This window comes from Chelmon rostratus, chromosome 9, assembly GCF_017976325.1.
Source record: "Chelmon rostratus isolate fCheRos1 chromosome 9, fCheRos1.pri, whole genome shotgun sequence".
Classification (NCBI taxonomy): domain Eukaryota; kingdom Metazoa; phylum Chordata; class Actinopteri; order Chaetodontiformes; family Chaetodontidae; genus Chelmon; species Chelmon rostratus.
The window spans coordinates 28,456,741-28,474,329 of NC_055666.1; the positions used below are offsets into that span (position 1 = coordinate 28,456,741).

The 17,589-nt window shown below is 47.3% G+C and overlaps 1 protein-coding gene across 1 annotated transcript in view; it reads right to left on the minus strand.

Moving 5' to 3' along the window:
* Positions 1–17,589, minus strand: part of mgat4b (alpha-1,3-mannosyl-glycoprotein 4-beta-N-acetylglucosaminyltransferase B) — an 82,449-nt gene that overhangs the window by 25,105 nt on the left and 39,755 nt on the right. The window contains exons 2-7 of the mRNA XM_041944023.1: positions 14,833–15,012; positions 14,544–14,687; positions 12,493–12,626; positions 8,642–8,688; positions 7,960–8,073; positions 1,254–1,329 (exon numbers count right to left, since the gene is read on the minus strand). Of these exons, the coding sequence (XP_041799957.1) occupies positions 1,254–1,329; positions 7,960–8,073; positions 8,642–8,688; positions 12,493–12,626; positions 14,544–14,687; positions 14,833–15,012 (695 nt within the window). The remainder of the gene's footprint in view (positions 1–1,253; positions 1,330–7,959; positions 8,074–8,641; positions 8,689–12,492; positions 12,627–14,543; positions 14,688–14,832; positions 15,013–17,589) is intronic.

The window sequence follows — 17,589 nt, forward strand, 5'->3', positions numbered from 1 at the left end:
GGAGCAGCCGGAGCTCCGTCACTGCCGCCACCAGCAGAGATGATGGCGGGGAGATTGCTCCATCACTAGAAAATTACCCAGTTCGGCTCCAGCAGGAAAAGCCGCGTTCAAGGACAAACCTGGACAGCACAACAGCCCCCACATAAAGAGGCACGAATCACACTGCGAGAAAAAAAACAACCGAAACATTCATCTGAGACTTCATCTGGAGTCCGACTGTGAAAATGACGGAGCAGCAGCTTCCTGTCAGAGAGGCGACAAAACGCTGCCCAGGTCCACGAGAAGCTCCTCAGACTGGAGATCCAGATTCAGTTTTTAACTCAGACACTAACATCAGCTGATCTCAGACCAGCTTTCACCTCTCTCCCTTTATTTCCCGTTTCCTCTCGTTCCTTATTTCACTTCCCTTCTACCACAGGAACCTGCATTAACATTCAAACCAGACAAACCAGGGCTGAAATGTAGTTCCTGGACTCAAACAGTCTCCTTCATGGGGTTAAAACTGGCTGATTCAGGATCTGCGGGGGGTTGTAGTGCTGAATGTTGAAGCATGAAGCTGCACTGCTCTCCTTTATCATCTCTTCTGTTCTTTATAATACTGTAACGTCTCCGTCCTCAACACTGACTCACATCACGTCTTTAACATGGAGGCGGGAGGCGGGGGGGCGGTCCATCGGTTACACGCTCTCGCTCTCTTACATCAGACTTTTTGGTTGGAAGCTGTGGAAGATGTGAGATATTTCTTTCTTCATTAACCTTCAGTTAAAGTGCGGTTCAGCAGCGAAGAGTTCCGACATGTTCTTCCTCTCAGATGTCGGGAAACGCAGGAAACGCTTACTCTTCTTCTTTTCATCTTTAAAGGGAACAAAGACCGTGTGATGAAGCCACAGAGACACCTCCATTAACGTCCCTGTCAGTCTACCCACAATGCAACAGTTTCATCAGCCTCACACACCAGCAGAGTTACATCAGAGACGCTTTGATTTTAATCCTGAGTTATTAGAGGCAGAACAGGAACATCAGCTGACGCGGCTGAATGTGACACGTCAACACGTTTCGTCTTTTCGCTCGTGTGTCGACAGCTGAACTGTACACACTGTAAACATGAACGACCCGGAGGTCACGTGTTTGACATGAAGAGGGTTACATGCATGTTCAGCGTCACCTGACGGAAAACTGACGAAGACGCCGCAAAGAGATGCAGACGACACAGAAGTGAGAGGAAGTGTTCGTCCTCTGGAGGTGAACCCTACCTGCACGTAGTACGTTCCTTTAGACTGAGCGTACATCATCAGGAAGCAGTAGTCCAGGTTCTGCTTCGTCCTCCACCTGAGGAGGAGGAGGAGGAGGAGGAGGAGGAGGAGGAGGAGGAGAAAAATGAAGAGGGAGGAGAAGAAGAAAAGAAGAAGGAGGATGAGGAGGAACAAGATGGGAGGAGGAGAGAAAGATTAGCAACAAGAAAAGCTGTTTGCCTTCCTGTAATACACACGTTTACACACACACACACACACACACACACATACACACACTCTAAGCTATAATAACAGCTGCTTAGTGGATAATCAGAAAAATGCCACCAGGGACAAAAGATTCAATGAGCCATGAGATCTCACGCACACACACACAAACACACACACACACACACACACACACACACACACACACACACACACACACACACGCACACACACGCACACACACATGCTGTGTGTTGATCCTCCCAGTGTAACTAGTACAGCAGCGTATGTTTGTCAAAACACACATCAGTGACATCTTCATACCAACACCTTCGTCATCATTATCATCATCATCACCATCATCATCATCATCATCATCATCACCATCATCACTATCATCATCACCATCATCATCATCATCATCATCATCAACATCATCACTATCATCATCACCATCTGCATTAAACAGCGCAGTACTCAGATGAAGCTCGCCACGTTTACAGACAGAATCATGTGACAGTGACGTGAATCTCCTGAGCAGCAAAGATTCCTCTGAAACAGCTGAAAACACGAGACGACGGGTTGTACCTGAAGGCATCAAAACCTCCACCTCCACCCTCTCACCTGAAGAAGAAGTACTCCAGCAACACCACCATGTACAAATACTCCAGCACTGTACAGTACTGTCAGCTTCATGCACTAAAAGTACAGCAGCATTATCTGCTTCAGGTACTTTCAACCTGGGGGTCGGGCCCCTCCAAAGGGTCAGCAGATACATCTGAGGGGTCGTTAAGTTCTGACACTCGAACCTGTTTTTAAAGTTCAGACTTTTCTTTAAAGTTTGACTTTCAGTGTGACCGTTCAGAGAAATATCTCTTCGGTGGAACTGATAACACCTGAGACGTTTGGATATGATTCTGTCGTACAGTTCCCAGGTTTCATCAATGCATCGTCCTTCACTTGTCAAAGTTCAGACTCAGCCTGGAAGCTGGGACACGACTGAACAGCAGGGGGCAGAACAAACACCTCCAGTAAAGCTCCACCCTGAATCACCAGTTTGAAGACATGAAGGATGATCAACCCCCCCCCCCTCTTTATGACCCTGAAGGTAAAAAGTAAAATGTTTAATGCCAGTAAAGAACAAAGTGGATAAATATATACTATTAAAAATCCATTATTTTAAAATTATATATACAGCAAATATGTAATATTTTAATGGACGTGAATGATTCCACACTGGAACATGAGAACCTGCACAGTCTCCAGACAGAAGTGCCATCATGACCCACACAGAGACGGCAGGTAGTTCATGCAGCTGCTGGTGGATCAGACACCTGAGTCATGTGATTCTGGACACATGTCGTGGTTTGTTCAGCTGATCACCAGCAGCTCTTCTTCTCCGATCTGCATCATTGCAGCCTCAACGCCACCATCAGTGACATCAAATATGTGCAGTTTCTGACATGAAGGCTGAAGTTTTAACACAACGCACTCAGCCGACACGTCAGCCTGACGGAGAAACCTGACGGAGAAACCTGACGGAGAAACCTGACGGAGAAACCCACAAACAGCATAAAGCAATCAGCCACGAATTGAATCAGTGTGTGAACAGACGAGCTTCAGTAAACAGCAGCGAGGCTCCACAGCAGAGCACACACACACACACACAGAGTCACACTCACACATAGAAACACACACACACATATACACATTGAGTCACACACTCACAGATACAGAGTCACATACTCACACATGCACACACAAACACACACAGCCAGTACTTTTACGACATGAAGCTAGTAATACTGCTGTACTTTTACAACATGAAGCTAGTAATACTGCTGTACTTTTACTGCATGAAGCTGTTGATACTGTTGTACTTTTACTGCATGAAGCTGATAACACTGCTGTACTTTTACTGCATGAAGCTGATAACACTGCTGTACTTTTACTGCATGAAGCTGATAATACCGCTGTACTTTTACTGCATGAAGCTGCTGTACTTTTACTGCTGATACTTTAAGTCCATTGTACTGATTTGTAAGTTCTGGGTGTTTTCTTGAGTGAGTTTTGAATGCAGAACTTCTTGCAGCGGGGTATTTTTAGCTGTATTAGTACTTTCACTCATCATGAAAGAAGTTAAGTTGTGTTTTATTGGAACATTTATGAGACTGAAACATGTCGATTTATTTAACGTTGTTATTTTAGGTGAACATCGTCTGTTCTTACTGAAAATGTGTCAGCGTTAATAATTAAATGAAGCCAAATAGAAGCTGAGGCAGAGCGGAGACCTCTGACATCGATCCGGTCTCTTTTTAATGATTCCTGCATTAGAATTCTCCCTGAATGACCAAAGAAAAGAAGAACCTGACTGATGGAACAGAAACATATCAGAGGAGGATTTCTCCTCGAGTTTTATTTCAGTTCAGAGCGTCTCAGTTCTTCTGCTGCGTCTCAACAGTTTGCACAGAAGTGACACGGCGGCGTTTAAACAGCTTCTGCAGCTTCTGTTTCCATGTTTCTGATGTGAGTCGTGACGTCTGACCCCGTCAGGAAACGCCCCCCGCAGGCGTTCATGTGTTGAGCATGTGATGAACTCCATCAGCCCTGCGGACAGGAGACACCCCCTCCACCCCTCCGTCATCTCTTTGGCTTTATTGTTCCATAAACCCCCCCAGCCTCCCCTCCTCTCCTCACACAACAGTTTATCCTCAGTTTAAAGTGGTTTTTACGGCGGGGAGTCAATAGACTTCTATAACCCGCTGAGGTCTAAAAACGGTCCTGGAGGAAGGAGCTTTTTATAGGAAACAGTGAAGTTATCACAGAAGCAGCCTCGTCTCGTCTCCAGCATGGAGCTGGAAGTCAGCTGATCCTCCGCCCAAAAACCACAAGCAGGGTTTTAAGAGGACGGAGCACAGAGCGGCTCCTCGGGTCGCTACATCCTCTGTTGTCCTGTCGCTGTCAGTGATTCCATCGTCCATCATCATCATCATCAGGTCTGCAGTCAGGTGTTTCACACCTGACCGAGAGGAGAGACGCTGAGCTGCAGGTGATATTCATCATTCTATCCACCGGAACCAGAGTCAGACGTGGTTGCTGCTCGCGGCGCAGGTCGTCCTGATCTGCGTCTGCTCAGATCGTGAAGGATGTGAACTGAAAACTCGTTAATGTCGTTAAACCTTCACAGCTCCGACGTCCCGCCTGCTGCTCCAGAAGATCCACTGCAGTGAAGATATTCAGTCCAGATCACGATAATGATCCACAGAAAGACGTTTTTGTCTTCTGGAGGCCGCCATCTCGTCTCCAGTTCCTCCGTGGCGTCTCAGGTTTTAAATGACACCTGACTTGACCAATCATGATCTGCCAAATGAAGCCGAGCAACCAGAGCGGCCAATAACAATCTGAGGTGAGCAGAAGTTCTCTTCTCTTCTTCTGTGTGACGACTGAGCCAATCACAGGCGAGTTTGCAGATGACTGACGCTTTGAACAGCCAATGAAATTCTGAATACGGCGCTCTGCCACTTCAGTGAGTTATTTACACCCCCAGACTCCTCAAACCAAAGAATTCAATGACAACAGTGATATTACACACAGTCTGAAGTGGTAAATATAGTAAATGGCCCAAAATTAAAGATATATAGCCAAATATAGGTAAAAACAGCTTAAATATGAATACTGATGGCCAAACTATAGATTTCCTGAATATAAATATAAATATCAGCGTCTCCACAACGTCTCGTTATCTCTGTTTGAGCCAACAGAAGAAAACAAGGAGCAGATTTCTTTTTACAAAAGTTAGAACAAGATGAAGAGAAATGTGTTCATGCTCCTCGACTCACTTCTCCCTCCTCTTCCTCTGCTGAGTCTCTCTACCTGCTCAGTCCTTCCTTCATACATTATGAAGCACAGTCTTCCTCCAGCCCTCCAGACTCTCTGCAGGAAGAGAGAAGTTTTAAACCGCTGCCCTGCTCCTCCAGAGGAGGAGGAGGAGGATGAAAATAACCCAGCAGACAGAGAGGAGGTGTCAGACCTTCTTCATTTCTGACAAACTGTCCTGAGAAGAGCACGAAAAGAGACGAAGATTCAAAAAAAGACGGAGATGCTTGAATGCTCCTTTTTAAATGTTTACATCTCTGACAGCAGCTTACAAAGACTGAAGCCCTGCAGGATTCAACAAACACACGTTTCATCTGCAGCTTTTATCGCTTTACTTCATTTCACTTGATGTTTCAGCACCACTGAGCACCACCTGCTCACCAGCAGGTTACTGAGGAGGGAACGCAGAGTTTGTTAGCTTAGCTCGATGGCTAACGGCACAATACGACCACACGATAGCTAATCTGTCTGCTAACGGTCTATGAAGCGTGTTGTGGAGCAGTTTACACTCTGACAGCAAAGGGTCAACAGAGGTGAAACACAGCTGATAAACGACAGCAGCTTCCTCCATGTTGGACTCTTCATCCTCTCAAATATCAACACTGTCAGGACGGCTCGCTATTGGTCAGCAGCTTCGCAGGTCAGAGTTGACCAAAGCTGAACACACGATGATCGCTGCGATTTCACTAGAATTCATTTAAATGTGTCTGTTTGTTCTTCCTTTGTCCTCCCCCTCCATTCACCCTCTGCACCTCCTTCCTTCCCTTTATTCACCTCCTCCCCTCTTTCCTGTCTCCGTCCTTTCTTCATCCATCCCTTCTTTACTTCACTCCTCCTCTTGCCTCCCTTCAGTCCTTCCCTCACTCTAAATTCCCCTTCTGTCCTCCTTTACTCGCCTCGTCCCTCTCTCTCCACTGTTACCACGGAAACAAGACCAAAGGGGCGGAGCAACAGTTTATTAACTAAAATGATGTCACCTTGATCTGGACACTGACTCTTGAAGGAAGTGTGTGTGTGTGTGTGTGTGTGTGTGGTGTGTGTGTGTGTGTGTGTGTGTGTGTGTGTGTGTGTGTGTGTGTGTGTGTGGTGAACTTGCTCAGTGTGGTTCAGAGCCTCATGAATTAGCCATGACAGGCTGACAGAAGCCTGGGGAACTGTTTAACACAAACACACACACACACACACACACACACACACACACACACAGTGAGAAACACACCGTCACCAAACTGTCTCTGATTATTGGAGCTGATAAATCACACACACATACAGGTGAGTGACTCTGTGTGTGTGTGTGTGTGTGTGTGTGTGTGTGTGTGTGTGTGTGTGCATGTGAGAGAGAGAGAGAGAGGGAGAGAGAGCTTTAATTACGATAAACTGCAGCTATTTAAAGTTAAGGTCAGAGACTCAGTAAAGTGAAACTTATAAAGTCGCTCTGAGTGAAACAACTAGTTTTATTAGTTTATACAGCATTTGGGCCCCTGAGGGCCCCTGAGGGCCCCTGAGGCCTGTAACAACACTGTGATGTGAAGGATTTAAGGATTTCGTACATCACTGAAAAGCATTTAAAAACCTAAAAACCTCAACTTTTCAGTAAAGTCTGAGTAGATGTCTGGACGTCCGTTAACCTGCAGGAGAACTAAACTGCTCATCAGCAGCTCCAGAAACAAACTTCTAACAGATCCTCAAGTCTCTGATTTATGGACTCAGTTTAATTCAGTTTATAAATCTCCATTTAAGCCTCATGTTTAATTTAAAGCCACGTTTATATTCTGAGCAGCAAGCCGACAGAGGACCAACCAAGGACCACTTCAGACGGAGCGGCAGATCTCCAGCCAGCTTTCACTCTGCCGTCGCTCTGGACCAATCCCACTTCAGCAGGATCACATGTTCCACGATGGAGGGCAGACAAAACGTTATTCTTCCTTAAGATTTGACTCAGACGAGTGTTTTAAGACATTCACACAGAATACTTTGACCTGCTGACATCAGCAGCCTCAGCTGGAACGTTCTTTCACTGAACAATCATCTATGTATGATATGTCACAATGTTTCCAAACCGAACGATCAATCGATTAATGGAGGAAATAATCAGCTGATTGATCCAGAATGAAAAGAATCATTAGTTCAAATGAAGCTCAACCAGCTCCAACAGTAAAATCCTGCTTTGACATGAACGACTGAGTCATAATAATCTAATTCACCAAATCTGCTTCCACGTTAAGTCCATCACACACTGTGAGGTGATTAATCAATCAGACAAACTGATCATCTGTCTGATTGATGAAAGGTTTCGTGTTTCCTACAACAGACAACATCACAGACGAAGAGCCAGCTGGTGTGGAAAGTGAATATTACTGATCATTATTCAGAAAAGAGAAGTGCTGAGAGTCGACACAAAAACCAAATTCACTCCTAAAATTTAATCATTTACTTTATGGAGCCTTGTCCCCAAATGAAGGAGAGTCCCCACAACGTGTCCACACACACACACACACACACACACATAAAGCACAAGGCTGTTCCATGAAGTCTGAGTCATGCTGTTGGCAAAGTGTTAAATAAACCAGAGGTTTTTTTCTTTTTACACACAGTCACACACACACACACACACACACACACAGACCTGACTCTCTCTTTGGGGTCTCCAAAGGACTCTCGGAGGCGGGAGAAGTCAGGGTAGAAGTGGACGGACGGAGAGACGACCTCCAACAGACCCGACTGAATCTCTGCTGGAAAACTGAGACACGAAGAAGACGTTAGTGTTTGTTCTCTGACATTTAACATTCAACACGATGTCTTCACACGTCACGTCGAAACAGACGAAGGAGATGAGCGAGAAAAGACAAAGACTGAAAGAAAGAGGTCCAGAAGAAAAGGATGTGACAGAGGGGGGAGTGAGGAGGAAAAGACTGATGGAGTCAAAGAAGGAGGTAACAAAAGGACGAAGAAGGAAAGGAAAAAAGGGGATGAGGAAGGGAGGGAGGAGGAAGTGAAGGAAGGAAAAATCACATGTGATCTTTGAGTGTAGAAGTTATTTTACAAAAAGGCTCCTGCTGCTGACACAGTTTATCCTGCGTGTGTGTGTGTGTGTGTGTGTGTGATAAATTAATCATGCTGCACTTTGACTACATGCCGCGAACAATGGAACACACACACACACCGATCAAAGGCTGACTTGTACGAGCCAACATTTAACACACACACACACACACACACACACACACACACACACACACAGTGGAGGTGAAGAATCCCCTCATATCTGTTGCCATAGAAACGGCATCCCATCATGCAGGTGGACTTACAGGCGCTTCAGGTTGTCTGCTACACTGCTGGCGTACTGCTGGTCGGCCTGAAAACACACACAGATACACACAGTCAGGTGTCAGGTGTTATTGTGACATCAGCAGAAGGACCAGGAAGTTGTGGGTTCTGCAGGTCAGGTGACACGCGCAGGCCCAAACTATGATCAATCAGTAGAAAAACACCTGAAATCACAAGTGAAAAGTCTCATAGAATCAAATCTGTTAGACAACATGGAGCCAGCAGGAAGTGGCTCCGCCGCAGGAAGCAGTCAGGAAGTACCGGTCCGACTGCCGTGAGAGATAAACTAAAGCTCATACCGAACGTTTTGGGTTGAGGTTTCTGATGCTTCCTGTTCTGTGGCCCCTCTGACCCATGGCGGTCAAACCTTCACCTGTCCTGCAGAGCTGACAGGTGACAATGAAACACCTCGACAAGCTGACGTGTGTCGGCCAATGAGAGTTCAGCTTACTGCTGAGTCACACAGGAAATGGCGGGAAAGCAAGGAAACAGGGCTGGTTTAGTTTGAAGCTTCCAGTGAGACATGAAGGAAGTCCAGCTGGTACAGATTAGTTTATTTCATATTTTCATCACCCACAGAGGACAGAAGACGTTCTGTCTTCTCACCTGCCCCCTGCCTGGATAAGACCGGTCACCTGGTTTTGACCAGGTTTGATTCAAGTAAACAGAAATCCTCCCTTCAGGTTGGAGAGGGGGCGATTCGACCTCATGCTCCGTTTGGAGGACGAGGTTTGTGAACTGGTCAGCGTTACACTGACGGCTGTTTCTAATATTTTGTCCACCTCATTCACAGTTACAGATACAGACGTGTTGGTTGTTTCCTAGGAAACAGACGCAGACGCAAAGAGACGCTTGTGCACACACATGACACAGTGAGGTCATCTGAAAGTTTTTTGTTTTTCTGCACCAAAACACACATAAACACACACACACACACACACACACACACACACACACACACACACACACACATTTGTTCCCACTCGAACATCAACAACAACTTGAGCAATCGATGACATCAGAGCTCAGCCTCCTGCTCGGCCAATCGCAGCCCAGATGGACTTCCTCTGGGACCCAATCATCTGGCTCCGAAGGTCTCTGAGAGGTCACACGTGTTTCCAGCAGCCGAGCCGAGCTGCTGCTCCCCCGTCTCTGCGGAGAGCTTGTGGTTTGTTTTGGCGACCCGGAGGTGCCAGCTGGGTGGAGCTTACCACAGAGCTCAGCATTAACGAGCAGCAGACGCAGTTTAGATGCTTCTCGCTTTTTGCTGTCAATATTTACTGAGAGTCCTCGTCTCTCTGTGAGCCGCCGAGTTTCTGACACACACACACCGAAAGTTGTTGATGTGACACATTTCAACGCCAAAAAGAGACGCCAGAGATTTCCTGGGCAAAAGCCTCTGAGGGCATGATGGGAGCCTCAAACAAGGTCCAGACATTGTTTTGGTGGTGGATCTGCTTCCCACAGCGAGGTGGTCTACAGACAGACTCAAGGCGGTTTGCATTAGCTGCACACGAGCTCCAGCTGAAGCCGCTCCAGCAGCCTTTTCTCTAAACGCTGCACACGTGGTGTCAGACTGGAGATGTTGTCTTCAGCCGCAGTCAGTTGAGCTCTCCGGGCCACCGTACGAGGCCTCTTCCCGGAGAGTTCAGAGCGAAGCTGCTCTGGAGATTCGAGTCCGGCTGCGAGTCCTCTCACTGTCACTTTCAGACACTTTCTGTTTCATTTGTGTCTCCGTTGGTCATTTTCCCTCCGGGGCTGATGTTTAAAATGGCTTCAGGGTTTCTGTTTTCATCTCACTTGATGGATTCGGCCTGAGCTCAGACTGCCGTTCAGGTTCGAGGGTCCAGAGATCTTCTTCTGAAGCATGAACTCGTCACACGGTTTCTCCGCAGGGTTTGTTTTGCAGCGAAAGCACTTACAGCTTTTAAAGTGGAGAGATGTGTAACATGAATTTTACATGACTGAAGGCTGTTGCACTGAAAGAGAAGAAGAACATGTGATGTAGCTTTAACTCCAACCCTGCAGACCCACAGCAACTCTTTAATTCACATGAACAGGTCTGTGATCAGAGGCAGAACACCTCCAGTATTCTGTCTCTGTCTCTGAAGAACACACAAAACTCTGAACACCAGCCGAGGGCAGGTGGAGGGCAGCTGGAGGGCAGGTGGAGGGCAGGTAGAGGGCAGGTAGAGGGCAGCTGGAGGGCAGCTGGAGGGCAGGTGGAGGGCAGGTGGAGGGCAGCTGGAGGGCAGGTGGAGGGCAGGTGAAGGGCAGGTAGAGGGCAGCTGGAGGGCAGGTAAAGGGCAGCTGGAGGGCAGGTGGAGGGCAGGTAGAGGGCAGCTGGAGGGCAGGTAAAGGGCAGCTGGAGGGCAGGTGAAGGGCAGGTAGAGGGCAGCTGGAGGGCAGGTAGAGGGCAGCTGGAGGGCAGGTAGAGGGCAGGTAGAGGGCAGGTGGAGGGCAGCTGGAGGGCAGACGGAGGGCAGCTGGAGGGCAGGTGGAGGGCAGGTGAAGGGCAGGTAGAGGGCAGCTGGAGGGCAGGTGGAGGGCAGGTAGAGGGCAGCTGGAGGGCAGCTGGAGGGCAGGTGATGCAGGGTTTCACACACTGTAAGCTGGGAAGAGTCTGAGGCTGAAGACGATGAAGGGGAGTCTGGTTCCAAACAGGAAATACTGAGGTCATGAGTCACCCTGCAGGCGTCCCGTCTCATCAGTCAATCAAACTTTATTTGTACCAGACTTTTCTAACAGGCTGCTTCAAAGCAACCTGCTCTACAGGTGACTGAACACGAGGACGTAGGTTTGCTGCCTGAGCTGCTGGAGGGGCAGCAAAGAAGGATTTATGTACATATAAATACAAAAATTACAAAATATATTTCAAACTAGTTATGATCAAATGTTTGATTATTGTGCTTTCCATTGCTTCCCACTGGTAATATAATGGTAACCAGTACAAGATGGTTAATGTATTTCTGCAGTGACAGAAACAAGAGAGCCAATCAGAGCTGTCGATGCTGACAATCAGAGAGAAGGTGGTGCAGCCTTCATGCAGCTCTGACTAGAAACATGGAAATCCTGTAAAGTGGGACGTTGCTCTGGGCAACCGGCTGGTTCAGGCCCGAGTCCAGGCTGTGGCTGGATGCCAACACACTCAGGTGCATCCTGGCACCGAGGGACCAGCTGTGAACCGGCTCTGAGTCCAAACACAGCTGCCAGAGCTTCATGAGGAGCCTCGTGGATTCAGGAGGTTTGTGTTCTGCCAAACTGCAAAAAGCTCCAGCAGTTCTTCCCCAAACCGACCGGTTCAGTGTGTCAGCCCGACCCGCTGACAAACAGGACAAACGTTTCCTGTCGGGCTGCTGTCGGGACCAGATCTCTGGCAGGAGGCTCCACGGTTTGGGCTCATTTTAGCTGAATGGGTTTGCAGGAGTTGGTCCAGCACTGGACCAGCAGACAGTGCTGCTCCCTGTTCACGATGAGTCCATGAATCCAGCAAACAGGTCAGATTTACAACATAAAACAACATGAGACGCTCAGACTGTGACCTTCATCACTTCATCACTGCAAACACACACTGATGTAAATGAGAGCACACACACACACTTCACAGCTTCAACGCTTCAGCGCACACACACGTCATCACTGTTTTACTCCCCTGCAGCAGTTGGAGGGTAGCATTAGCTAAACACTGACATTATCACTCTGTGTGTATGTGTGTTGGGGTTCATTAGCTAAACCACTGACCTTTAGAAAGCATGCAAGGAAGCACACGCATCAACACACACTCACACTGACAGCCAATTATCCACACACACACACACTCACACACACTGACCTCTGCGATGAGGACGACGATCACACAGTCCTCCTTCTCTGCGGCGCTGAGCTCTGACACCAGAGAGCTGAGTGTGTCGGTCAGGTAGGAGTGCACCTCCCTCTTCACGCTGGGAACCCCCATCACTATGGAGACTGCAAAGAACACACAGGGAGGAGATGTCAAAGTTTAGCTGGAGCTCCTTTAACAGCACGGACGCTGCAGAGACAACAGAAGAAGAGCGATTCAAAGCGGTCCTGGGACGGACTGTGCCCCCCCCCCCCCTCAGGCCTGCTGTGGTGGCAGGTGTGTCAGACTTCATTATGAATCGTTCTTCGCCTCCTGTGGGTGTAAAACATCTGAATGGAGAAAGGCGACGTCGTGATGAAAGTTGGGTGAGAGAAGAACGAGCAGAACAAGAGAAAAGCAGCTCAGAGTGAGTGTGTCTGCGGTCAGGAGATAAACTCAAATGTTTCCAACAACTACACAGAGCCGGCCGGGAGCTCCTGTGCACGGCAGTGTGAAACCAAACCCAGTGTGTTCAATGTTTCCAGCGAATACACCGAGCCAGCAGTTAAAGAGGTCTGGCAGTGAGACACCGACAGGTTGGTAGTTCAGAGGCCGGGGAAAGTGGAACGGTCCCAGGAAATACACACGGCCTGCAGGTAGTTCACAGCTAGTTTAGGAGGCCGGGGAGTGTGCAATGTTTCCAGCAAATCCAAACAGCCAGTGGAAAGTCAAGAGGAATGTCAACGGTTTGGGTTCAAGTGGAGTTCTGGAAGTTCCCGATAGTCCAGGGGGGCTGTAGGTGTAGAGGAGTCCCAGTGGTACTGAAAGCCCTGCAAGGAGTCTCTGCAATACACAGAGCAGAGACAGAGGGCTGTTCAAGGAGCCTGGGAGTGTCAGGTCCCAGCAAATAGACACAGCCGGTGGTTAATCCTTAATAATGGGAGTGGGCAGTGTTTCCAGCAAACAAACAGAGCCAGTGGGGAGTGAGTCGTTCCTCTTCACTGTTGTTTTGTCCGATATCAAGTCACCATCAATGAAAGGCAACACTTGCTTCCTGCGGAGGTTTCAAATTAAAAGCCTCTGCTGGAATAACGGCTCTCTTCACTTGTTTGTTTACTAAACCAAACTGAGCCAAACCAGACTGAACCAGGACAAATGAGGATGAGACAGAAGTCAAACTGTGAAAATCAGCTAACAGGAGAGGACACACACACACACACACACTCTGGCCTTATACATATCTGTATATTTAAAAGCCTCGCTGTCGTTCTTTAACTTGATTTTCTCTGCTTGATCCCCCGGAAAAAACACTGCTGTGTTTCAAAAGCTTAACATATAAATCAGATTTGTCACATACACACACACACACACACACACACACACAGATAAACACACTTTTCTCGTGTCTTCTCTTGGTTTTTATCTGTTCGTCCTTTGTGGCACCATAAAGCTCTTTCCATCTGACTAACCTGTTTTACTCGAGGTGCATCATAAATACATTTGACTGCACATTCACAACACACACACATACACACACACACACACACACACATCTTCCGTTTTTCTGATGCGTCTGTTCTCTCTGGTTTTATCTCTATTTGTGTACAGCAGGCTTGTCAGGAAATAGTTTACTCAGCAGAAAAAATGCTTTACAGATAAATTAGACTTGACACCCTCAGCCCAAACACACACACACACACACACACACACACACACACACACACACACACACACACTGTGACCTTGGTCCAGCAGACATGGTGTGGAGTGTGATGGGGGGGGGGGGGGGGGGGGGGGGGGGGGGGGGGGGGGGGTCAGTGAGATGTTTCCCCAGGGAAGGTGCACTGTGCCTGGGTTGCTTGTTCTGTCAAGTGCCCCAGGCCAGGAGTGGAGGTGTGTGTGTGTGTGTGTGTGTGTGTGTGTGTGTGTGTGTGTTTTCCTTCTTCAGCTTTAAACACATTGAATAAGTGAGTTAATGTGTTTATTTCACATTTAAAAGGTCTGATGATGATGATGATGATGATGATGATGATGATGATGATGATGATGGTTGACGGTCTTACCTCCGGTGCGTCCCTGTCCCAGGTGCACAGCGGGCAGCAGGCTGTCCTCTCGGTTCAGCAGGTGAGGAAGATGATGGAAGATGGAGGGAAGCTGCAGGACGTTTTTACTGCTGCTCACATTCCACAACTTCAGCCTCGTCTCCTCTGAAACCAGAGCAAGGTGAGACCAGGTGAGACCAGGTTACTCTAGACTCAAAGCAGATTAAACCACACTGAACCAGGTTAAATTAGATTAGACAGAAATCATCATCATCATGAAACATGTCAACATAATCTGCTCCTCTCTGACCGGAGAGGCTGCTCCAGGTGCGGTTGATGTCTCTCAGCGCCTGTTTCTCGGCGATGGCCCTCTTGATCTCCTCCAGGACCAGATTCAGCTCTTTGGAGCGCCGCAGGTTCTCCTGCTCAGCCGAGTGCAGGCGCTCCCTCAACGCCAGGAACTCCCTCTGGTAGATATCCACCACATCTCCTGCGGAGGAGGAGAAGAGGGGGAGGGATTATTCTGGGTTTTCTCCGCTGATTTGAGAACAGGTGACAGGTGAGTCTGAACTGTCAATCAATCATCAAACAAAAAATAAACGAGCTCCCAGCCAAGACGGCAACAACCGAAAAATCTTTGTTTTCAACTCTGAACATCAGAGCAGGAGTTCACACGGACAGCATAAACTGAGCAGACAGCAGGTTAGACCAGGCTAAACCAGGCCAAACCAGGCTAAACCAGGCCAAACCAGGCCAAACCAGTTCAAAGCAGGCCAAACCAGTTCAAACCAGTTCAAACCAGGCCAAACCAGTTCAAACCGGTTCAAACCAGTTCAAACCAGTTCAAAGCAGGCCAAAGCAGGCCAAACCAGTTCAAACCAGGCCAAACCAGTTCAAACCAGATAAAACCAGTTCAAACCAGGCCAAACCAGGCCAAACCAGTTCAAACCAGGCCAAACCAGTTCAAAGCAGGCCACACCAGGCGGGACAGTGTTAAATAAATAGGACTGGTGTAGCATGATGAGATCTGTGTGAGTATCACAGGCTGATAGATCTTCTTCCTCTGAGCCATTGAGCTCCATTAAAACACATCACTGTTGTTCATTCATCACTGTGAACACACACAGACTGAACTTTATTCTGACTCACTCACTAACACACACACACACACACACACACACACACACACCGTCGTCACTACAGCACCAAATGTGGATTCATCCGCTGCTGAAAATAGTCCCAACAGATGCTCGGTTTCCTGCGGGCTGAGCGATGGAAACTGCTCTGAGCAGCTGTTTGAGGAAAATTACTGAAGCTTTTTAAACATGAAACTTTATATTTCAGAGAAGTTTTTTTTAAGATTTTCGTCTTCAGTGGGAACCAATGAGCTGAGAGCCACAGACAGAAAGTCCGACCGTTTGTAACATGCTGTTGGTTTGGCTGACAGTAAGAATCACTGCACAGTTAGCAGGTCGCTCTGTCTCTGTGGGACTTGACTGACAGGTCTCTCAACCAATCAAATCCAGCTGTGGCTGTTGCTCCTCCTCAGATCCACATCTTTTGCCCAAATTAGGGTTTTTTTGACTCCAGAAGCTGATGAATGAGGCTGCTGAGAAACCTTCAGAGAGCCATCAGTCATCAGTCACAGTCAATACAGGATACGTTTTTCTCTGTCTTTATTAAAGCTTCGGTGCTTTGATTCACTGAAGCCTCACCGATCTGTCTTCTGATAGATGTTAACGCTGTCGGACATTCAATCTGTGCATGTCTGTGATTTATCTCATTGATTTTTCCTCCTCCTCTGTGTCCTGTTCTGTGCGGCAGCTTCATTTCGGCTTCGCGGGATTACTCACCAGGCAGAGAGAAGCAGCTTGTCGTCATCAACAGGTAGAGAAAAAAAAGACATAATCTGGGTAAAAACATGAAAATAAAACGCTAAATCCTTCATCTGCTGCAGAAACATCATCCATCAGCCCTCTGGGTTAATGCTATGTGAAGGTAAATCTGCAGTAATCCCTGTTAGACCCACACGCAGCGTCTGCTTTCCCTTCATTCAGTCCACTGACTCAACGTCACGCCTGTTTATCAGGCTGCAGTCAGTCTGTTAATGTGCTCGAACATACAAATCATTCTGTTTTATTAATATATTCAATCAACTTTTAACGAGCCTTCTCGCTCTTTTCTGATTGGCTCCTGTTTTTTTAGATACAAACTCATCACTTCCTCCACGTTTTCCTGCTCGTCCGTTCGTTCCATCAGTGCAACAACAGAGTCACAGCAGCTCTCTTTTCATCCACACTCTGTGTGCAGTCATGTTTTCTTCTTCTTCTCAACATTTCCTGCAGATTTTTCAAATTAAAAGTCTCCAGCGGCTCGGAGCACAAACTCTCCCTCTTCATATTTTAAACGTTGAATCACGTAGAGTTCATCGTGTGAACGATTATACTACGATAAAACCTGCGTTTTGGTGGCAGTGTGGCATTCCATGAATTATAGTCGCTCGTTAACATCAAAATAAGCGAGAGGAAATGATGTCATCACACAGCAGCAAATTCTGCATCCAAATTAAGAGACTAATTTATTCAAATACTTTTTCCCACAATGCCTCTGAGTTTGGACAAAGAAAAGTTAGGACTAATGAGGTGTTGTTTTCACTACAACCAAATTCAATTTCAATTTAGCGATCAAGATACAAAATTCATTCAGTGTAGTTCAGGGGTAAGAACTTAAACTGATGGTGGCGCTAAAGGAACAGTCATGGTCACCAGAAGCGTCTGAGCAGCAGTGGTTCATATCTTGTGTTGTTCTCTGTGTCTCTGCTGAACTTCAACAGATGGAAAAGTGAAAACACACAGAAACATCCTCATTTTGCTGTAATTATTCCCCTAAACTCTCATTAATGGAGCACAATGGTCACATCTGTTTGGCTGATAACTGAAGTGAGTGAACACACACACACACACACACACACACAAACACACTCTGCTGGCTGATGAGTTTTTAATGATGCTCCTGCCCAGTTATTTATCTGCTCTGATGAAATAATCTCCTTCCTGCAGCAGTCGGC